At 42.8% G+C, this 23,633-nt stretch overlaps 1 protein-coding gene across 1 annotated transcript in view; it reads left to right on the top strand.

Annotated features, from left to right (window-relative positions):
* Egflam (EGF like, fibronectin type III and laminin G domains) overlaps positions 1-23,633 on the top strand; it is a 180,401-nt gene that overhangs the window by 76,591 nt on the left and 80,177 nt on the right. The window contains exons 3-5 of the mRNA XM_031360032.1: positions 732-815; positions 12,830-12,947; positions 13,994-14,129. Coding sequence (XP_031215892.1) covers positions 732-815; positions 12,830-12,947; positions 13,994-14,129 — 338 coding nt within the window. The remainder of the gene's footprint in view (positions 1-731; positions 816-12,829; positions 12,948-13,993; positions 14,130-23,633) is intronic.

The raw sequence follows: 23,633 nt of genomic DNA, 5'->3' as shown, positions 1-23,633 counted from the left end.
TTGTGCATGGTCCATGCCCTCTGGTCTTCTTAAAGTAGAAATATATTTTGAGACTGTCTTAGGGTTTCTGGTGCTATAATTCTACATCATGACCAAAAGCAACCTGGGGAGGAAAGGACTTATTTTATCTTGGAACTTTCAGGTCACAGTCTATCACTGAGGGAAGCCATGGCTGGAATCAACAGGGCAGGGACCTGGGGATGGGATCTGAAGAAGAGGCCGTGGAAGAGCTCTGCTTACCGCTTTATGCAACCTGCTTTCTTCCAGTGCCCACAACCACTACCCACAGTGAACTGGGCCCTTACACATCAGTTATCACACAAAAAAATGCACCACAGACTTGTCCAAGGGTTAATCTTATAGGGGTATTTTCTCAGTTGAGGTTGCCTTTTCTAAAATGACTGTATCTTGTATCAAGCTGGCATAAAATGAGCCATCAGTGACTCATTCACAAACATGAGAAATGAGAGCCCCAAGAAGGTTGGGGGTATTTTGGGGGTAGAGGGAGGAGCTGAGTCCAACTCTACTCATTCTTCCTCACTGTGGGGGTCTTTCTCCAAGCCTGTGCAGGCTTGTGGCCCTACTAGATACTACCCTTTAGTCACAGGGACCTAGTACTTATGAGGCAAGGTGACATACCACAATAGCCACATCCTTTCTGAATGTCTTGAACTTTTGATGTTAGGGATACGTTGCCTCTATTCTCACCACGGTCTCTACTTCTTCTCCAGGTGTTTTACTCTGAGGTTGGTTCAGATAAGTCCCTGCGGGAGCGGTCACATAACATACCTGTTGGCCAGGATGGCCTATTCACTGTGAGTATTTCTATGTAGGCATCGGGGTCTTTGGGACCTCAGGGAATCACAAATAGACTTCTGGCTTTCTACATGTACTTCAATGTACGAAATAATAACAAGGGTTTGCCTTAGCATTCTCAAGTGCACTACTCTGATGACATACCCCTCTCTCCAGAAAGGTAGGCATTTGACGCAAGGGTCCATCCCAGACAGACTTCCTTCTTCCCTGAGTGGAATCAGCCACACGAAAGCCGCCCCCCCCCTCCATCATCCTTTTCTTCATAAAACTCAAGGCTGACACTTTTGTAATCTCAATAAAACTTTATAAATAAACATGACACATCTGTGAGTTCCCAACTGGCAGAAGAAAATGATGTAATTTGAAATGTATAGCCACATGGTCTGTTGTTTATTTTCCCTGCCCAGCATGTGTCAACTTCTCCCGTTTCTTGTCATGGTCTCTCAGGGTGACATTTTTTGCTTTTGGCTTCTTCTGGTACCTCCCCCACCCCCAACTCTTCCTTCTCATTCTGCTCCTTAATCTGCAGGCCGGAGATACAGAATAGCTCCATAAAGCATGACACTGGAGCCTACAAACAAGTGTCATGATGGCCGCAGTGGCACTGTCTGTCACTCCCATTTAATAAGTGCCTGCTGAGTACAGCACAGCCCGGAACCCATTTGTCATCTTCGATAAGCCGCTATTACTTATTAAGTGTCTGCCACCCCAAGGCACGGTCCCTCCTGCTTTATGTTTGTTTTTCTGTTTAATCTTAAAAACTCTCCCATGACTTCATTCTGCTGACAGGAATTCTGAAACAGAGAGGTGAAGTAACTCCCCCAAATCATATATTACAGAGAACCAGCATCACCTGCACTCCTCTGGTGGAGGTCTGAGCTGCAGACCTGTCTCATCTTTACTAAAGCTCTCAAGACCTGGGAGGACTAGCTATGCATTTCAGCTCTGAACTAGTTGGCCGTTGCAGCCCTCAGCTCCAGCCTGTGGTTCTCTGTGCCCTAAGATAGAAGATTAGTACCCAGCATTGGGCTTTCCTGTCCATTTCTAGTATTCCAGCTTCTTGCTGATGTAACAACTGGCACAGTGCCTTCCGTATGTCCACTGCAAGATAACATGTTGTCCTTGTTTGGGGACAGTATTCACTGGGCTAGATTTATTTAAGAAACCACCTGGGACTTTCCATATTCCCATTGACCCCATCAAAGAGTGGGCGGCCCCTACCAGCCTCCTGTATTTCAAGGCTTGCTCTTCTACATAAGACACAGTCTAACCAAGAGCTTTGAAACTGAGAGTCTGCCTGTCACAGGGGACCTGGGTTACACAAGTGGCTCCGTGAGAGCAAGTCAAAGCAGGTGTCAAATAGGAGACTAGGGAGTGTGACACCGGGCTTCTGGAGCTGCCCCTCTCATTTGCAGGTTAGAAAGTCGCTGGCCAAAGTCACTTTGTCTAAGCTTCAGCTTTGTCACAAAGAAAGAATGCAATAATCACACTGCACCGAGAGTAGACGAAACTCTGTCACAAAAGCCTCTCATAAAATATCACAGAGAAGTTCAATGTCATGTCTGATGCTCTGGTGTTGACTATACACCCTCTGTTCTTTACATCCAGGCATTAAGGTGCGCTGACAATTTCTAGTATTCCAGCATCTTGCTGATGTAACAAATGGCATACTGGCTTCTGTAAGTCCACTGCAAGATAACATGCAGTCCCTGTTTAGGGACAGCATTCAGGCTTGGGAAAATTCAGTCTGGCCTGCTGGCATGTAATCATACCCACACTGGAGGCTGAGGCAGGAGAATGTCAGTTTAAGGCCTACTGCGCTACAGAGTGAGTTCAAGAATACACCATAAGCATATGACAGCCATGATTCAAAGGAAAGGAGAAATAAGGGAAATGAAAAGGTAAAGGTAGGGAGAGAGGCTGAGGAAACAACTCAATGGTAGGGTGCTTGACTAGCATGTGAGAGGCTCACTGTTCAAACCCCAATATATAAAACAACACAAAGGAACAAAATTTACTCCAATCAAACAATTAGAGAACAGTATAAGACCAGATCAGGCATTAACCTGATATTTTGTACGCAGAATTTGAAAAAGATAGATAAACATTGACAAGAGCAATCAAGAGATAAAACTTAGGGCTAGAAATTGAAACAGAACTTTCTAGAAAGTTAGAATCAAAGGAATACCATCCTGGTGGGAATAAATAGTTTAAACATTAGTAAGGGGCATGTGTGCACATATGGCTGCGTGCCAGTGTGTTTGAGTGGGAGTGAGGACATGTGTCTTATACACAGGACTAGAGGGGACTTCTTCTAGAAGCTTCTGATATGCATGAATATGATAAGCCTATGGGACAGAGTGGGCAGGCCTGTAGAATGGCAATCCATAGACTGCTCCACCTGGGAATCCTTTCCATATTCAATCATCAAACCCAGACACTATTATGGATGTCAGCAAGTGCTGGCTGACAGGAGCCTGATGTAGCTGTCTCCTGAGAGGCTCTGACAGTGCCCGACTAATACAGAAGTCGAGACTCACAACCATCCATTGAACTGAGTACAGGGTCCCCAATGAAGGAGCTAGAGAAAGGACCCAAGGAGCTGAAGGGTTTGCAGCCATTAGGATGAACAACAATATGAACTAACTAGTACCCTCAGAGCTCCCAGGGACTAAACCACCAACCAAAGAGCACACATGGTGGAACTCATGGTTTCAGCAGCATATGTAGCAGAGGATGGCCTAAATCGTCATCAATGGGAGGAGAGGCCCTTGGCCCTGTGAAGGTTTATGCCCCAGTGTAGGGGAATGCCAGGGCCAGTAAGCAGGAGAGGGTGGGGTGGTGAGCAGGGGGAGGGGTAGGGAACAGGATTTGTTTTTTGTTTTTGTTTTGATATTTTTCAGAGGGGTAACCAGGAGAGGAGATATCATTTGAAATGTAAATAAAGAAAATACCTAATAAAAATAAAAGTAAAAATTAGTTGAACTGGGTGGTGGTAGCACAGGTGGAAGCAGAGGCAGGTGGATATCTATGAGTCTGAGGCCAACCTGGTCTACAGAGTGAGTTCCAGGACAGCCAGGGCTACACAGAGAAACCCTTCTGGAAAAAGAAAAACAAATTAAAAGTTAGTTGACTAAAACAAACATTTTAAAAGGATATAAATTTTAACATGCAGATTTAATATCTGAAATGTACATCTAGTGAATCTTGATACTCTAATTCACATTAAGAGAAATTAATTCTGTGATTCTGTCACTCTTAGCTATTGGAAGGTGCATCAATATGCACTTTTATATCTCCTTAAGAATAAATTCTTATAGAAATAAAAAAATGGCAATCCATGAGTTCAGATTCCTATGCAACACCTAACTGACCAACCAACCAACCAACCAGGCAATCATTTTGAGTCTCTGTCTCCTATAAGCAAAGTAAAGGTTGCACTGCTGTCCTAGGCCACAGATAGTATCTGTGGTTGCCTAACTGTGTGTCGAAGTACCTCAGGGATCTTCAAGCAAAGCTAATACGGGCACCCCGTAGTATTTTAAAACTTTGGAGCTGGCAAGAAGGCTTGGTGAAGAAAAAGAAGTTGGTGTACAGCCTGGTAACCTGGAGTTTGTTTACCAGAGCCTGTAAAGGTGGGGAGAGAGGGTTGACTTCAAAAACCTGTCCTCTGCCCTTTGTACAAGCATCATAGGGGTGTGATATATGTGTGCTACATATATATCATGCACACACAGATACACACAATGATAATGACGATGATGATGATGATGATGATGATGATGATGATGATGATGATGATGATGATGATAGTAGTAACTTTCAAGGAAAACTATGAATTAACATTAAGAAGGTGTTTGAATATAAGTACTTAGTAAATGGAGTTGTTGTGTATTCCTTTTGGCCCAGAGATGGTGTAAAATGTTTTTGAGAAGTTATGTGCTCCTTAAGCAGAGGAAGTTTGGGATTTCAACCTATAGCGCATAGATGTTGTGAGAATTAAACAAGTTAAACGTTTGTAGCATTCTCAGCATGCCTGCACAGAGTAAGACCTAGGAAATTATTAATATAATTTACACTGCAAAGGAAGAAGAGTATTTGCTCTGTCAAACTTGTGGGCACAGGCAGGAGCTCTGTGGATTGAGTTTAGCCCTGCAGAATCTCTCTTGCTTATTTCTCTTCTGCTTTCCTTTCTTTCTTTGTCTTCAGTCTTTGGGAAGTCACACTCCAACCCCAGCCTAGGACTGCGGAAGGGAGAGGTCCTCTTTGCTGAAATGTTTAATTTTCTGCATCCCTTTGTCCCATGCAAGGCCCATGTAGATAACTAATCACAGGGTTGGCACATGGGATCTTAATCATGTAAGAAGAGGTAGTAGCCTCTTTGTGCCTGATGTGTTATTTCATGAGGCAAAGAAAGGCTAACATTTGAACTCTGTTTTAAGATTACGGGAAGCTAGTTGAAAAGAGAAAGTATCTAAACTTGTGAACCACATAATGGGGAAGTCTCCCCCCATTCCAACCTCTCTTATCCTTACTTTCACTACCACAGAGTGTCTTTAGAGTAATATAGGCCCCGTCACCAAAAATAAAACTTGATGTGATTTTCAAAATTCAGTACCAAATAGGGAATAAGCCTGACAAAGGATAATCGGATTTAAATGACACACTAAAAGGGGAAACACAACAGATATTCTGACCAAAATCACCTGGCTGGCAATGTGGCATTCTTAGAGACTGTTTGATAGGTTTCTTCTAGAAGCTTCTGATATGGTTAGCTTCTTGGGTTTTTGTTTGTTTGTTTGGTTGGTTGGTTGGTTGGTTTGTCTGATTGGTTTTTGTTTTTTGAGACAGGGTTTCTTTGTGTAGCCCTGGCTGTCCTGTAACTCACTCTGTAGACCAGGCTGGCCTCGAGCTTAGAAATCTACTTACCTCTGCCTCCCAAGTGCTGGGATTAAAGGCGTGGGCCACCACTGCTGGGCTTAGCTTCTTGCACCCACTTTATCCTTTGTCTTTGAAAGATGACTTGTAGCTCCACTGTAGAAAACAACATAGTGAAGTAAAACAAAGAAAATTTGGTAATATTTTTGAACATTAGGAATAGAGAATAACTGTTAGACTAGCAATTTTTACATTTTGATCATGTATCATCAGTTAAGTGTTTGAGCACACACCAATATATGTATATTTATGTACTTATAAATTATACATGTAGGGCTATTCTAATGTATTATGTACATTGTAAAATCCCACAGAATCTTTAAAGAAGAGAGAAAACAGAAATAAAAAGTTCTAGTTTCTTCAGCTACCTCACTAGGTTGTGTTGCTTACCTAAGGGCTCCGGGCAGTTCTTTGGACTCTACTGGTCTGCCTGACCAGAGCATTGATTCTGTTTAGGTTATATCTAAAGTCAGAGGAAGAAAACTTAGGAATTGGAAGGCTTGTTTCTAGTTACCACTCTGTTATCACCTGAGCAAAGGTGAACTTCAGTAAGGTCCCTGAGCTCATCAGAATCTCTTTGACAGAACATGGGTAGACTAGCTACGGCTCCTAGTGGGAGCCAAATTGGTCAGTAGAGGTCATATAGAAGAAGTATGTCAGTCAATAAAGAGCATATAGAAGCACGCCTGGGTATCTGAGTGGACAAACACAAAGCTTATAAACTCTCTTATAGTATTCAGGGGAGATTCCACACAAGGAAGGAAGATTTTTAGCTCTCTTCCATCCTGTTCTTTTTCTTTTTAAAGTGTGTGTGTGTGTGTGTGTGTGTGTGTGTGTGTGTGTGTGTGTAAAAGGCATTGGATCCCTTGAGATTCATGATTGTGCAGGTATAATCGATAAGTCCTTTCTCTCTCCAGCCTCCCACCCCATTGTTCTGCCACCCTTTGTGGCCTCATCCCCATGGTTTAAAGAGGCTAACTGCCACAGCCATGTCATAGCCAATGAATGAGAAAAGGAGAAGTGGGAAACACACACCCCTTCTTTCTAATAAATAGGTCAGAAATTAGGCTCTGCATTTTTGCCTGTGTCTTATTGGACCGATTTCATTCATATGACAATGCCAAAGGAAGGGAGGCCAGACATCTCATGCCATGGTCCAGCTGATTCTGTTATGGGTGAAGAGTGGGGATGGATATAAAGAAGTCGGGTCATAAGATCAAACTGTGAATGGAAGGGGTACTAGGTAGTAGATGCAGAAAGTCAATTGAACTTCAAACAAGCAGAGACTAGCTTTAGATATGAATGTGCTGTGTCTGAAAGCCAGGGGATTGGAAAGACTAAGTTATGGAAAATTTTATAACGGAAGCTACAGTCACGGCTGCTTGGGATAACTTCACTGCTGTTTTAATCCAGTTTCCACATCTATAAAGTGGGGATAATAGCACTGACCTCTCAGAGCTATTGTGTGAAATGGAAAAGGCACTGGTGTGCTAAGACCTTATAAATTCCAAAACACCATGTAAAAGCATTTGGCTAAACCAAATATGAGATGCATGTATAATAACTATGTCCACCTGTGAAGAGGGAAGAATCTTGGGGAAGAGCTATCTTCATTCAGTTATTTGAACTTTCACTCTGAGCTCCGTGAAATACATGACTTCCCTTTTAAAAATACTTGTAGATATGAATCAAAGGACACTGAGTCACTGACAGATGTTCCTGATATTGTGGAGACAAAGGATGCAACTTTAGGAAGTGGCTTTGCAATTCAGAAAAGAATAGGGAAATAAGCAAACAAAACTCAGAGTTCTTTGGCAGCACCCAAACTTTCCAAAAACCAAACAAAATGAAGAGGTGGAGGGGGAGTTAGAGAAGGATCCTGAATTCAGTCTGGCTTCCTCAAGAAAGCATCCCCAACAGAAATGAAGCACGAGAGAGAGAGGAACATCTTGGCTTACTTTCAGACTTTGACAAAGCACCAGAACACAGCAAAACCTTTTCACTTAGCGAAGAACATATTGGGCATTTCCTCCAGTTTCATAGAAGGCTGAAGTGGCATTTAAAAGGGTTTCAAGGACAGATATATAAAGATCTGTTGAATTGTCTGGTATCTCACTAATCATTCCAAAGATTTTTCACAAGTCACAGTATTCTGAGAAATTCTATTTGCGGGGAGAAGTGTCAGCAGAGGAAATGAGTGTAAATCACTGAATCCAATTCTTTCTTCATGGCCCTGACTTCTCAGTACTCTTGAGTCTCTCACTGGGTCACCTGGCCAGTGTATCAGCATGAGAAATGATGATCTAGATGCACTTGGCTTCTGTCTCTCTCCATCTGAGGGTGGCACTATCTTCCATGTCTAACGAGCAGTTTGAGTGCTTGCTAATGTATATACGCCACTTCTACAAATATAGTTTTTCTTCACTTTTATACTTCATATGCCCACAGTTCTGATCTATGAACATTCATATCATAATAATGTCTACAGGCTTTTGCCATAGATTGTATTAAATAATAATCTAGAATAAATAATTCTTCATTATTTATTATTGATGTAAACCTCACAATACTTTCCAGTGTAGATATGATTAATTTAGAACTCAGGTTTCAGAGTTGTGTTAAGCAGGGTTTGGATCTTAATTCATCCCTTACTAAGTATATGTCATGAGTACACTGAATTAAAAACAGGTATATGCACAAAGGCAAGGACATAGGAGAAATAAACCAGCCACAGATGGTAATTAATGTTAGTTAAATTTGGTATCTGCTCCTGGATAAATCAACACTAATCTATGAAATCGTATCATTTCCCTCTACTTTCACATATATAATGTAACTATATATGCAGCAGTGCACTATGGCCTTTACCCTATCAATATTACCTTTATTCTGATTTCAAAATTATTTATTTTACTTTCTCTATGATGACTTCCCAGGAGAAAATAATCCTACAACAAAAGCCAGTGGAACATTCATTTAGTTTGAAAGTATTTCTGCTCTGTGGGACAAGCCTGGAGTGTCAATTGAGAGAAGAGAAAACCTGAGGTTTTAGACCCACCACTCTCTCTAGGCTCTAGACCTCCCAACTTGACCTCAACCTTGGGATAGAAGATAGAGTTAGGAGTCTAGGAAGCAGAGCAAGAGGAGGCACTATGGACACAGGCCTCATGTTTAGCAGATCCCTTGTGAAGGAGTGTGTAGGAGAGAGAGAGAGAGAGAGAGAGAGAGAGAGAGAGAGAGAGAGAGAGAGAGAGAGAGAGAGAGAGAGAGAGAGAGAGAGAGAACAAAGGGAAGACTAGAAACAGATACCATGTGGAATGCTATAGCAGTGGTCCAGACAAGGAGCCAAGGGACCCTGAGGTAGAAATGGAGGAAGGAGGCAGGTCTGCGGACTTACACAGTGGCTGTCAAGAGACACCCAGTCCTGTCTGTAGAGTTGCTGACTACAGAGTCTGGAGCCGGGTGCTGTCTTAGCTTGTTTTATGCTGCTACAACAGAACATCATGGGTAATTTATAAGGAGGAGAAATTTATTTGGCTCATGTTTCTGAAAGCTGAATGCCCGAGGGCATAAGAGTCACATCTGTTCAGCATCTGGTGAGGGTCCCCTGATGTGTCATCCCATTGAGGAAGGTGAAAGAGCTAAAGAACAAGAGAGAGTGAGGGGCCAACTCACTTCTATTTTGATTTTTAATGTTTATTCTTTTCTTCCTTTCTTCCTTTTTTCTTTTCTTTCTTAGTTTCACTTATTTATTTATTTTTGAGACACAATATCTGTAGCCCAGGCTGGACTCAAAAAAAAAAAAAAAAAAAAACCAGCTCCCCATGTAGTCAGGATGCTCTTGCATTTCTGAGCCTCATGCTTTGCTAGTGAAGAGCCAGTTTTTCCAATAACTAACTAGCCTACTCCCCTATTAACTAATGTTAGTCTATTCCTGAAGGCTCTGTCCTCATGACCTAATCACCTAGGACTTGGCTCAACCTCTAATGCTGTTGTACTGAGGATTTAGGTCTCTATTAGATGATGAACATGGACTTACAGAGAATGCAATCAAGCTCTAGAAGGTACTTTTGATCAAGATGGCGGGGTCAGTAGTTGAGCTCTTTTCCTAATGAGGTAATCTGCTTAAAGATATCTTGGTTCTTGATTCCTTTCTTTCATTTTACTTCTATTTACTTATCCATTCATCAAAAGTCCCACATGAACACTGGCAACATGTCTGGCAATAGTCTGCTAAGCTCTGTGGTGACAGGGGAGTAGGAAGTTGCATCCTGCCCTCAACTGGGTAAGGAGAAGGTGAACAGGCAATTACAAGACAAGGTGAGAAGTGTGGAGATTGAGGCCTACCAAGGACACCAAGGAAACATAGAGGAGGGGCATCTAACCAGACTGGAGGACGGGGTAGAGAAATGAGGTAATGTCTCAGTTGAGTCATGAAGGATGGGCAGGGTGAGCCAGGCAGAAGATGGAGAAGGGCATTTCATGGAGAGGAGCCGTAGGTTCAAAGGCCCAGAGGCAAGGAATTGAATGGCATAAGTGTGATCCCTGCCAAGTTCTTAGGTATGACTAGAATGTAGAATGCCAGGAGGGGCGGTGGCATGGGTGATGTTAGAAGGATGAGCCAGGGGGACACATGTATGCTGTTCTAAGGGGAGCTTTAAGTGTAAAGTGAGAGGGTCCAATTTGAGAGTTAGGAAGATAATGTTAGCATCGCAGCATAGGATCCAAACTGGAGCACAGTCAGTACTTGAAGACAGACTCACCCAGCATCATCATCATAAGGGCTTAGACTTAAATGGCTATTGGAATAAAATGACATAGGTAGATTCCAATGAAGAAGGTGTTGTCAGCTACACTGATTGGGTGATGGGGAGAGGAGAATGGATACATAAGTATCAAGAATTTCTGGCTTAGAAAGTGAGAGGAGAATAGGAGTGTTCTATATAATTTTCCTAGTAGGAAAAGGAGTAATTAGGTATGTGTTGTCAGGTATTAATGTTATTAGGCATGTAAGATCAGGAATTAACAATTGATGTCTTGAGTTTTCATAACTATTAGTTGAAACTTTTGAAGCATTTTTTAACCTCTTAATTTTCTTCAGTGATAGTGAACATCTAAAGATGTCCTGGAATAAAATTAAATGTGATTCCACTGTTCAATAGTTTACAGCCTTGTTTGAGAAACAGTAACAGTAACAGTTTGTAATACAAGTTGATTGCTCATATTTTTGGACTCTGTGTGTGTGTGAGTGTGTGTGTGTCTGTCTGTCTGTCTGTCTGTCAGTCTATTTCTATGTGTGTCTACATGTGTCTGTGTCTCTTTTTGTATCTGTGTCTCTCTGTGTGCCTGTCTGTGTATGTTTATCTGTTTCTCTCTCTCTCTCTCTCTCTCTCTCTCTCTCTCTCTCTCTCTCTCTCTCTCTCTCTCTCTCTCTTTCTCTCTCCCTCCCCCGTGTGTGTGTCTATGTCTGTGTCTCTCTAAGTGTTTGTCTATTTGTCTGTGACTGTGTGACCTATGTGGTGAGATAGGATGCAGATAGGGCTCGGCTAGAAACAGGAATCACTCCAGTCTCATCTCTACTCTATCACACAGTTTGAAGGTAACTGCATGAGACTTTCTCAGTTCACCAGTGGTTTTGGCTGACATGACACATGAGGTCAAATGTACAATTTTTGACTTCTGATGCCATACTAGTGTCATAAAAAATCTTTGGATTTTGATATTTTGGATTAGAAATTTTGCCAAATTAGTGGCAAAATACTTAGGAGGTGTGCTTATCAAGTTTAGGTGGTCCAGAAAGGGGTCAAGGAAAGTGTTGACTCCTGAAGTGGATGGTGAACCTAGGTAAGCAGGGGAGTGTCCTCACAAACCCTGGACAGTAGGCATCACAACCTGTTTCTTGAGCATGGCTTCCTTCCCAACTACAGTACAATACACACACAAACCCTAATGTTGTGACCATGCAGGGCAGCTACATGTCCATTACTGAAAAAGAAACGGACACTCAGGAGGTTTGATGTGAAGAGCACAGGTAGGAAAGGGAGAACAATCAGGGTTCAGGCCGGAACAGCCGGAACTCTAGGCTGGTTCCCTGTCCACTGCACTCTACTCTGCTGCTTCTCTCTGACGAGGCCCGTTGCATGTCCCACTTAGCCCTGCTGTTGGGACAAGCCTCTTTTCTTGAAGCTGAAGGGGCAAATCTTCGGCGAGGGCTTTCTACTCAGTATGGTTCTGCTGGGAAGTTCACACATGCATCCAACATTACGTCTAGCAGTTCTCAGGAAGCAGGAAGCAGTCAGCATCAGCACCACTATCAGCATGATCTGGGAACTTGTCAGAGATACAGCAAGTCCTTGGGCCACTCCCCATTCAGGACTATGGCATCTGACGCTATGGGAATTGAGCCCATTACTTACCTTTAAAAAGCTTTTTTGGTGTTTCTATTGCTTTAAAATTTGAGAACCCAAATTTTCATCCCTTACTCTATGGTACAAATCCAAACTCGAGTTGGCCATGCAGCTGGCCTCTCTACAGTGCAATTTAAAAATGGAAAGAAAGACCCTGGGTATCCCTGAAAGATCCCTGCATGCTTTGTAGCAGCTCTGAGAACAGCATCTGAGGTGTGAATAAGCTCCCACTCCCGGGCACTGTGCAAACTCTAATAAAGACTGACCCTCTGACCTGTGAAATATGTTGTGCTGCTTTGTGGGTTCTGAATTTTATAACTGGTCTAAAGCTAGATAGAGCAAACAGTCTCTACCCCAAGCACATTCCCAGAGGTCCAAGATATAAACCTTACAGAAACTGTTTAGATCAACAGTTCTTAGTGTGTGGGCTGCAATCCCATTGGGAGTCAGGGATATCATGACACATATCAAGTATTTACAGAATGATTAATCAGAGTAGCAAACCTACAGTTATAAAGTAGCATGAAAATAATTTTATGGTTAGGGTCACCACAGCATGAGGAACTATATTAAAGGGTCACAGCATTAGGAAGGTTGAGAACCACTGCTCTTGACTGTCCAAGTAGAACTTCTAATCTTTGACATCTTTCTTGTTTGATTATTGACAGGAGGAAGTGATTGGAGATTTGAAGCCAGGCACTGAATATCGAGTGAGCATAGCAGCCTATAGCCAGACTGGCAAAGGGAGGCTTAGCTTCCCTCGGCATGTGACCACTTTGTCTCAAGGTAAACATAGGCTCAAAATAAATAATGGGAAAGGACTTCCATGTACTTATGGCTTCTGTTATCAAAAATCATGTGCCAGATACTCTTTGGGGCTCTAAGAGGCCAGTGGTGACCACAGTAAGCCTGTGTCTGCTCTATCAGAACTCGGCAGGGCCAATCAAGGTATTATCTGATTGGCACATAGTGACATTGTTCAATGTTGTCCCCCAGGCTACAGAGACTGACCACAGAGGAATGCAGGAAGAACTCACTAAGACAATTGAAAAAAAAATGAGACTAACTTATGGGTAGGAATCAAGATAGTGAAGAAGGGGAGAGAATGGGAGAAAGTCCAGCAAATGTTCATCCATGTGGTACGGAGGGAGGTGGATCCTGGGTCTCTTGCAGTCACTGTTCACACTGTGTTCTCTGTCAGGAAGTGACATTAATCTATCTCTACTCCATTACAAGAAGTGCTTAGAAAGGTAGAAAAGTCCTCCGGGCCTAAATAATAGTGTGCACAGAACGAAAAGGTATGGAAGTCTTGACATGTAGACAGGAGCAAGTTCCGGGCGATGTGATCCTATTCACACGTGAGGGAATGCATCCACATGCCCTACCACGGCTGTGTAATCTGGTCATCAGAAAATAGACATGTACATTCAGAAGTGTCGGAGAGTAAGTGACAGTATCAATAGGAATTTAGTTTCCTTGGGGCTAAGTACCAGTTACAGCATGGAAACAGATAAAGGATTGATAGGAGATGGAGGTATGGCACCTCCATCTGAGAAGATTCTCAGGGGTACACATCATGTGTCTCTGGACCAGTGTAGCCAACAGAGTTGTTTGCCAGCCAGGGGTTCTGGGAGGAGAAAAGAAGACAAGATTTCAATGAGTGTATGTTACATGTCGAAATCATCTGTGGTTTTGTTGTTAGATGTGGCTTCTGAGGCCACACCAAGTAGCCATGTCTTGGTAGTAGAGTATGCACCTATTTTGGATGTACCCAACCTCTTCACCAGCTGAGACCAGTAGCCAAGTCTAGCTGTGTTTGTCATCCTGCCTAGATTCCTGCCTGCCCCCGGCAGCACCCCAACAGCCACATGTCCTTGTGGTTTCTGATTCTGAAGTGGCCCTTTCTTGGAGACCTGGAGAAAATGAAGGAAGTGCCCCAGTTCAGTCCTACTCTGTGGAACTCATTAGGTAAGTCACAGGTCAGATCACACATGATGTAAGACAGAGGCAGATCTGCACTCGACCTCAGCTACGTGTGTGTTCAAGGTGGTACATAGTCTCTTGGAAGACCATGTTTGTAATTGGGCCAATGTGTGTCCTTGAATATTCATCTTGGGTGAGTTGTCAGTGGTGGTACTGTCCCCTCCTCCCAGCCTCTTTTGCAGCCAAACACTGTTCTGAGCTCTGGAAATACTCTATGCACCTTTACCAACAAGCTGGCCTTCATTTCAGGCTTGAAACTTCCCCTTCTGACTTTAAAGTATTATATTTGAAGTAAATATTTAATGGCTTTGGCTTTTCTCAGAGGGAGAGGGAAGAACTTTCTTCATACAGACACCATGCACTCCAGATCCATATTACCTTGGGTCGACTTTCTAAGTTTGAGTTCAGCTTCCTTCCTTCCTATCTACACCCTAAGCTCGTGTTATGCAGTTTGACAAGCTGTAGAAATTCATATGGAACTCATGATTGCTGCTGCTGCTGCACAATTTTCTTTTAAAAAGAAAAGGCAGACAAAAGGAATTCCCAACACAAGGTATTTGGCCTGCATTTGGGTCTCCAGTTGATTCTGGGTAGAAAGTGAGCGACTGGGATCAATCCATCCTGCATGAAGGTGAGGGGCCCTCTGAGGCTTCCATGTTGAGGATTCATAAAGGGACTTGGCAAGATTCATTCCTCTGGCTTTCTGAAGCTGGGGCAAAGGGTCCTGTCAGGATGTGATGAGTTGTTTTTTCTGTCTTGACCTCCCAGTTTATTCCTCGGCTATGGGAAGCAGACATCTGTGCCTTCTGAGCTTGTTTTCAGGCAGAGCTTGATGAATTCCAAGTGGCAGAGACTTGAAAGAAGATTGAAGCAATAATGTGTCAGCTTCTGTGACTGGAAAGTCTAGTGGCTAGTCTGAATTCAGGAGCTAGCACTAGACCTGTGTTGCCTAAGCAGTCTGTGTCCATCCCTCTCTCTGCTCATCGATTCATTTTCCAGCAGGCTTTCCCACAACCTGAAGTTTTGCAGTCTTCAAGCTTAGCTCCCTACCTTCAAGAGAGGATAGATTTCTCTTCTGACCCAGCAGAACTTTCATGTGCATTCTGATTAGCCTTTTCCATTGTCCAAGCTGACCGCAACGGCCAGGGTGGAAAGAATTTATGAATCAGCCAAGCACTGGTTGTATACTAAGCTCTGAAAGCAACCATAGAAGGGAATCTCAGACCTGGAGTGTGTAGGCTCAGGGTTCAGGAGGAGTAACCCTCAAGAGGAAACAGTAAAACAACTCTTGGGAAGTGGCAAATGGATGGGAGGGAAACCTGGAAGAAAAAAAAAGGAAGGAAATAAGGAAAAGAGGGAGGAAAGGAGGAAGAGAGGCAAACAAGAAAGAGGGGATGGAGGGGAAGACGGAAGAAGTGGGAAGGGAAGAGGGAGGGGAAGGGAAGGGTGAGGGGAAGGGAAGGGGAAGGGGAAGGGAAGGAACATTATGGCAAAGTTCAGACCAAGGCCAAAGATAGCACATAATCCTGCCTCTCAACATATCTTGCAGGCAAAGCCTGGAGTGTGCCTAGAATAGAAACTATTCTAATCCTGGTTCTAATACTTAAGAAATACTTGGAGTTCTAAGACTCCAGTTTTCTCGTCAAAAAAAGCCTGGGAGGGATTTAACACATGATTTACTTCCACAAATAAATTAGACAACACCAACAGAAGAAAATGAACTTAAAGCTTAAAAGAACTTTAAACTTTGAGAAATGAAAACTTACCATCGTCTGCCTATCATGGGTGTAACCCCCAGCAAAGATGGTAGTTCTCCTTCCCTATGAATTCTGCACGCGAACATGTATTTTCCTGGCTCACTATGTGTCTGATGCTGCTAAAACACAGAAATAGCAGTTTCCCAGTCTTGCACGCACACACACAGGAAGTAGAAAACAAAAATATTTACCTTCAGAAGCAGGAGAGCCAAGAGAGAATGCTGTGTCCTTAACTCTCCAGCCACCATGTGGCCCTAGACAAGCCCCTACCTCCTGACCCTCCAGCACCTCTCAGAGGTTTTAGTTCCCTCAAAGCACAGCTGGGGAAAAAGCTCTGGGTACAAGGAATTTCCTTGGAAGCCAGAATGAGAGAAGAGACTCTGAGATGGGGAGAGGAGAACCATCAGAGGGCATTATTAGAGATATTGTTACAGGCAATGTAGTTTTTCCTGGAACTTGGATTCTACCCCATATTACATGTCAGATAGATGCTGGGGAACACTTGAACACTGTTTGTCATGGGTTGAATAACTAGCTAAAACCCTGAGCAAGCTGGGTAACCTGGGGTCTGACTTACTTTAGCTAGAAAATTCAGATGATCTTAGGAGGAAAAAACCAAAGATATCTCTCAGCACTTGGGACAGGGGTGGAGGTCCATGGAGGGGTTTTTATGCCGACTCTTTTACCCCTAAGCCACTTAAAAATGATTACATTACCAGCCATTTGTTTTTAAGGAAACAACAAACAAATTTTAGAGAAATATAGCTAAGGGAACTCTTTGTTGCCACTATGAAAGAGGCCACTATGGTAGCCAAGATCCTATCCCACCAACTGCAGAAATAAAACCCAGAAAAGATCCAATGTGAGTTCTGCACATGCCTGTCTCACCCAGGGCCCAGCCCCCTTTGGCCCACTGTCACTAACTAGCCACCATGGGAAGATATTTACAGCTATTGTTTTATAACCACACAGTGGTTAGCAGGCACCTGTGAGATGGCTCAGCAGATAAAGAGAGCTTGTGGCAAACCTTGATGCCTTGACGGCCAGCATTTGATCCCAGAAGCTCATGATGGAAGAAGAGAATTGGTTCCAGCAAGTTATACTCTGACCTCCACATGTGGGCTGCCAAGCAAGCATGCTATGCGTGCACGCACGCGCGCGCGCGCGCGCGCACACACACACACACACACACACACACACACACTGTAAAAAAAATAAAGGCTATCAGTTCAGGATATGATGAAGCATCAAATAATCTCAGTATTTGTGACTCACTTGAAGGCTCTGACTACAACTTCATCCCAGACGCTGTCAAACCTGAGATTTAGTGGTCTTCACCAATTAGTGAACCACTAGCTTTCTTCATAGAACTTGACTCACAGCTAGAATTTATAGCCATAAACCAGATGAACGACCACAATATTTAAGAGGAACGTAGACCTAGATTAATTTTCCTAGCCCTCAAATGTTAGTATTGAAAACATTTACGAATTCTTTTCTGTCATTTTATTGTTCTTGTGCAGGAGGACCTCCTACCTGCTCCTGAACTACATACCCAGCTCTAAAGAGCTATGCTAACGAAATCCATTTAGAAAGAATGGAAAGCAATGAAAAATGTCTCCCCGTCCCCGTTTGTTTGGAGAAATTATTTAGGAACTTGGGTCTTCAAGTATAAGTTCTCCTTGCCAAAAGGACCAAAATTAGCAATAAGAAGACTAGCTTAGATGCCAACTGAGAGTTCAAGTTAACAAATGATGCTATGTGAAAGTAAGAATTCTTTTTTTTATTACTTTACTTTCAAAATTGAAAATCTCAGAAGCAGCTTGCAGACTGCCACCTGGTCCTAGAAATTCTGCTACCCATTAAGGCCTTAGGCTTAGATGAAAGGGATAAATGTTTTTGCAGAAATAAAACCTCCAGTCCTACAGGTAGATCCCTTCAAACTTCAATTCTTCATCCTGTGATGGTTTCTAGCAAAACTCCTTGTCAGGGCGGTGGGAGTTGATATAAATTGAATTCCCACGTAGCAGCTTTGGGAGCCATTTAAACTGCAAATGGAAAAGCCTGCTCTCTTGCCCACCTAGGACAAGCTGTCTGTCAAGTTTATCATCACCGTGTTCCATCCATCTGTTTGTCATTTGATTAGTTTAGACCAGTATGTAAATAAAGAGAGGCCAAGCAAACTGAAGGTCAAATAGACTTTTTTTTTTTTTTAATGTGATGACTTAATGGTTTGGACTAAACACCACAGTTCATTTTTGTGGGGAGCAAACTTTGCATAAAATTAACCTGTAAGGGGCAAACTTTGCATAAAATTAGCCTATAGAAGAGACAGCAGAAGCTCTATCAAGAGCATGGAGCTTTTTCTCCCTCATGTCCTGGGGGCCCTGGCTGATCTATGGGATTGAGTCTCTTCCCTTAAAGCCAGGAGCTTATTTTGCAATCTTTAGGTCCCCAAAAGGCATATTAGATAGTCAATGGGTCTTTGTACTATATTTTCCTTTCTCATAACTCTATTTTCCTTTCGACAAGTGAAACCTGACACTGTCTTCATCAATAGTGACCCCAAACCACGAGGACAAAGCAGTTCTTGGGACTTTTGTCCCAGCCCCCACCACTCGGCTGCCTTTTCTAACCCCATCACAATTGTACATTTCTCAAATAGAAGCTAGGTGTATCACTAAGCAGAAACGTTCACAGTGACTGACGTTCATCACTGGGTTCTCTCAGTTAACACTTTAATAAAGTGGTACATGTGAAGATTTCATACTTACTACTTAGATTATTGCTGCTAACATAGTGATTGTGATCTTACATCTAAATTTATGCATATAAAACCATTCTAAGAAGGGGTGCACAGGCTTTGTTAGACAGTCACAGTGGCATAAGAAGATTAAAGACCACACCTTAGGTCAGGAATTGTCAGGCCTTTTTTTGAAGAACTAGTGGACCTTAACACTTCAGCAATTGTGTTCCCATAAAGGTTGACAGCTGAATTTTCTTGACCGTTGGCTTAAGGTATCCTGTTATTCCTAACATATTTTAATTTCCTCAAACACCCTATAGGAACCTACTAAGACATCTACTAGCCTGTGTTGTTAATGAATGTATACCAATCATGGGTAAGATGTTTAGAGGCAAATAACCTGTGACTGGAGCTTTGTGACAGTGTCATGAGGGATGTAGAGAGTCTGGAGTGCTGAATGGCACAGCAGGGCTGGGGAATGCTTTCTTGGCATCTGAACTTATTTAAATCTTGAAAGTTGTAATTGACAGATCAAAGTTGCCCATGTTTGTGGGTGACCCAGTTCTGAAGGTGTCTGGGCAGGCTTCTTAAGGTAGCTAGGAAAGGCACATCAGCGATAGCTACAGAAGAGGGAGGGAGGAATATGAAAGAGTTAGACTGGAGGAAGCCACTTAAGCAATGGCTTGGAGGCAAGAAGAAAATGTTCCTGAAATTGCTGAGAAAGCCTGGAGCGATGCATAGGGAGAGGAGTAAGCAAGAGTCAGACCAAGGAAGGCTCTAAGAAAGAGTTCACTTTTTATCCTGAAGGGAAAAGGGAACCTTGGAAACTTTTAAAGAGGAAAGCAATTTCAGTATTAGCACTTTTGAAAGACGATGCAGGCTTCTCAAGGAATGCAGAGATGAACAGGACAAAGTCCCAATGGTCTTTTAGCTTGCAGTCTAAAAAGAGAGACAGAAAAATGGAAGAAACCACATCGACAAGGCTTCTTTTTTTTTATTAGATATTTTCTTTATTTACATGTAAATTTCTCCCTTCCCAGTTTCCCCTCTAAAAAACAAAGAAACAAATGAAAACAACAAAAACAAACCCCAGCTGCCTCCCCACTCCCCATGCCTGCCACCCCACCCTCTCGGGGGAATGCCAGGGCCTATAAGCAGGAGAGGGTGGGGTGGCAGGCATGGGGAGTGGGGAGGCAGCTGGGATTTGTTTTTGTTGTTTTCGTTTGTTTCTTTGTTTTTTAGAGGGGAAACTGGGAAGGGAGAAATTTACATGTAAATAAAGAAAATATCTAATAAAAAAAATAATAATAATAAAAAAAAAGAAGCCTTGTCGGTGCCTGTCATGACACAAGAGTTTGTTCATCTGGTCACCAAAGTGGCAGCTGCGCTTTCTGCAGCTTTTGATATCTGTTCCACGCCAATCCAGTGCTGCTGGTACATTGACGATCACCTTTGGATGGGGTGATGGCTCACCGGTTTAGAACCCTTGCTGTTCTTCCTGAGGACCTGGGTTCGATTCCCAGGACCCACATGGTGCCTTACAATCACCGACAAGGCTTCTTTAGGGAAGCCCACGACACCGGCACCTGAGCTGGAGCTCATGAAGAATGAAGTGGGAAGTGGGACATGCTGGGCTTTTTTTTAAATGTTTCTATATTAAAGTATGGTTTATTTATTTTAAGAAGCAACAAAAGGTATAAGATACGTATTTGAAGAATAAACTAGGCTTTATTTTGGATATTTTATGTATTTACATTTCAAATGTTATCCCCTTTCCCAATTTCCTCCCCAAGAAACTCTCTATCCCATCCCCCCTCCTCTTGCTTCTATGAGGGAGTGCCCTATCCACATACCCACACACCCATTCCCGCCTCCCTACCCTCGAATTCTCCTATACTGGGGCATCGAGCCTTCATGGGACCAAGGGCCTCTTCTCCCATTGATGCCCAAAAAGGCCATCCTCGTTGGATTCTCTTAAGCCATCAGTGAATTCAGTGTCCCTCAGCAAACATTAAATGTTAAATTGGAGGAACCATCAGGGTTTGGAAGGGACCACAAGTATCTGATGGCACTATGTATTTGGTCCACTTTACCTTAGGCCAACGGGGCAACCTCCACTCTCCAGGCCATTCCATATGTGTCACCACATCTCCTGGAGTGGGGCTTTCTGCTCCAACAAGTGTGATGTAAATACCTTGAGCCCAGTTTCCTAGTTAATGTCTGTAGGATGTTTATGCTTCACCTCTATCTCAGCTTCAAGGACACCCGTTCTCAAACTGTGAAAGATGACAGATTGGAAGGTATTTGGGCTCCTTGAGGAGGTCCTGACCTTCCACTTTTTCAAAAGGAAAATACAATAGAATAACAAAGAAAAATATGAGAGGGTATCCAAAAGGGCATAAGCAAGGGTTGTGAAACTTGTTTCAGTGTGTGTGTGTGTGTGTGTGTGTGTGTGTGTGTGTGTGCATTACAGGGCCCAGTACCTGTCTTTCTGTGAATCATAGAAAAAGCATTCCTCTGAACCAATGTGGTTTGAGGTCAGAGGCTCTCTACGTTGTTCTAGAAGTTGCTTTTTTACTTAACCTTCCGCAAATGATGGCTTCCTTCCTCTGCTCCTGCACAGCCGTTGCTTCAGGAGCCATCCCTCCCAAGGCATACATACACCTTATTCCTAACCACTCCTAAACGACACCAGGCTTCCCTTCTAGTCTCTCTGTAAGAACCCATTGGGCATCTTATTCCCAGGTGTAATACTCAGAAGTGTTTACACCCTCATCACAGGATACAGTCTTGCCTCTTTCAGGCCAAGTAGTATCCACCCTTTGAACTCTGCCACTAGTGGACAAGGACTGGATGAGTCAGTGGTTCTCAACCTGTGGGTCCCGACCCCATTGGGGGGGGTCAAAAGATCCTTTCACAAGGGTGGAATATCAGATATCCTGTGTAGCAGATATTTCTATTATGATTCATAATGGTAGCAAAATTACAGTTATGAAGTAGCAACAAAAATGACTTTATGGTTGGGGGGTCACCACCACATGAAGAACTCCAAAGGGTTGCAGCTTAGGAAGGTAGAGAACCACTGTGCTGACTGATCAGCATAGAACACCGCTTCCTACTCTGAGTAGTGGGTCTTTTCTACAGTGTGACCCTCAGAGTTCACACTGGGCATGTAATGGCTTTGAAAGTCCCTTTTAGTGCCTTTTCTGCTATAGGTTTTTTTGTTGTTGCTGTTTTTTTTTTTTTTTAACTCGGGCTTTTGCCCCTTATGTCTATTGAATTGACTTGCTAAAAAATTAACATGAGATTTTTTTTTCTAAACATACTATTAAATTTCCCTTAGGTTGGCTTTGCCCTTGCATTTCTACTCACTGAAGTCATTTTTAATTTTGATTCTGTCACACATCTTATGGAGAGTGTCTTAGTTAATCTTACTGCTGCTGTGATGAAACTTCATTACTAAAGCATCTTGGGGAGACAAAGGTGTATTTCACTCATAGTTCTGTATAACAGCTCATCGTCAAAGGAAGTCAGGACAGGAACTCAAGCAGGGCAAGAACCTGGAGGCAGGAGTGGATGCAGAGGCCATGGAAGAGTGCTGCTTACTGGCTTGCTCCTCATGGCTTGTTCAGCCTGCTTTCCTATAGAACTAAGGACCACTAGTCCAGGGGTGGCACTACCCACAAAGGGCTGGGCCCTCCCTGATCAACCACTAATTTAGAAAATGCCCTACTGGCTTGCCTACAGCTTGATCTTATGGAGGTATTTTCTCAATTGAGTCTTCCTCCTCACTTGAGTCCCCGATGACTCTAGCTTCTGTCAAGTTGGCATAAAGCTAGCTGGTACAGAGAGACAGTCCATGTCCCAGACAAACATCCATATTCCCTAAAATTCTTTGGATTTTTAAAATATGACTCCTTTTTTTCTTTTGAGTTCAAACTACTAAAATCTTTGTTGATGTTTTTAACTTGGCTGTGCCTTCTTTGTCTGAGAATTGTTCCTACCGCCATGCACCTTTTCTCTTTGTAACCACTTATATTGTTCTTGGAACCCTACCCCCGACCCCCCCCCCCACACACACACACGCACATTCTTAATTACCCATTTGAACTTTTCTAAGACACATGAGTAATCCAGGCTGGCTAATTAAACAACAACCATTAACTATTTTCAATATATGTATTTTAGAAGCAGAACATCAAAAAGTTAATTATTTTTTCTTTCTCATTTTCTTACAAGACCTTCGGTAAAGTTTTTCAAGGTGCTTACTGTCTAGTTTTATGTTGTGTTAGTATGATTCCATCCTCCAAAGACCCTTGAAGAGAGAGAACACATGCATGTGTACACTCCTGTACACATGCACTTGTATAGATAGATATCTTGGGCATAAGTCAGTTTATATGTACACACTCATCATATTGTTTAATTTTCTTATTGCTATGATGGAACACCAGACAGAAGCTCCTCGAAGAAGGCAGTTTATTGTGCCTCACAGTTTGAGGGTACAGTCCTTCATGGGATGGAAGGCGTGGTAGTGGCAGCTGCTCTATCTGTGGTAGCAGGAGCTTGAGGCAGATGCACAGTCAGCAAGCAGAGGTAGATGAATGTTGATGCTACACTTATTTCCTTCTTGTTAGTTAAGCTGGGATCCCAGTTTAGGGAATGGTGCCACACAGCCTAGGGAATGATACCTTCCAGCCTAGGAAATAGTGCCCCTACCCAGAGTGGCTCTTTTCACATCAATGACACTTCCCTAGAAACACATTCACAGACAATACCACCTAGCTATTTTTGTCAGATTCATAATAGAAATCAACTATTACATCCTCCCATTTACTTACTTAGAAGTTCTCACTGTGCAGCACTGAAATTATTGTCGAAAGTTTAATTCTTAAAAATCAGTTAAGATTTATAACTCATTTTAAAATGATGCTAATACCATAAACACTCCTTTTTAAGACAAATTCTGTAAATGTGCATCAATTA

The sequence above is a fragment of the Mastomys coucha genome, unplaced genomic scaffold (genome assembly GCF_008632895.1).
Source record: "Mastomys coucha isolate ucsf_1 unplaced genomic scaffold, UCSF_Mcou_1 pScaffold8, whole genome shotgun sequence".
Lineage (NCBI taxonomy): Eukaryota > Metazoa > Chordata > Mammalia > Rodentia > Muridae > Mastomys > Mastomys coucha.
The sequence above is the reverse complement of the archived record's forward strand: the minus strand, read 5'-3'. Positions and strand labels throughout refer to the sequence as shown.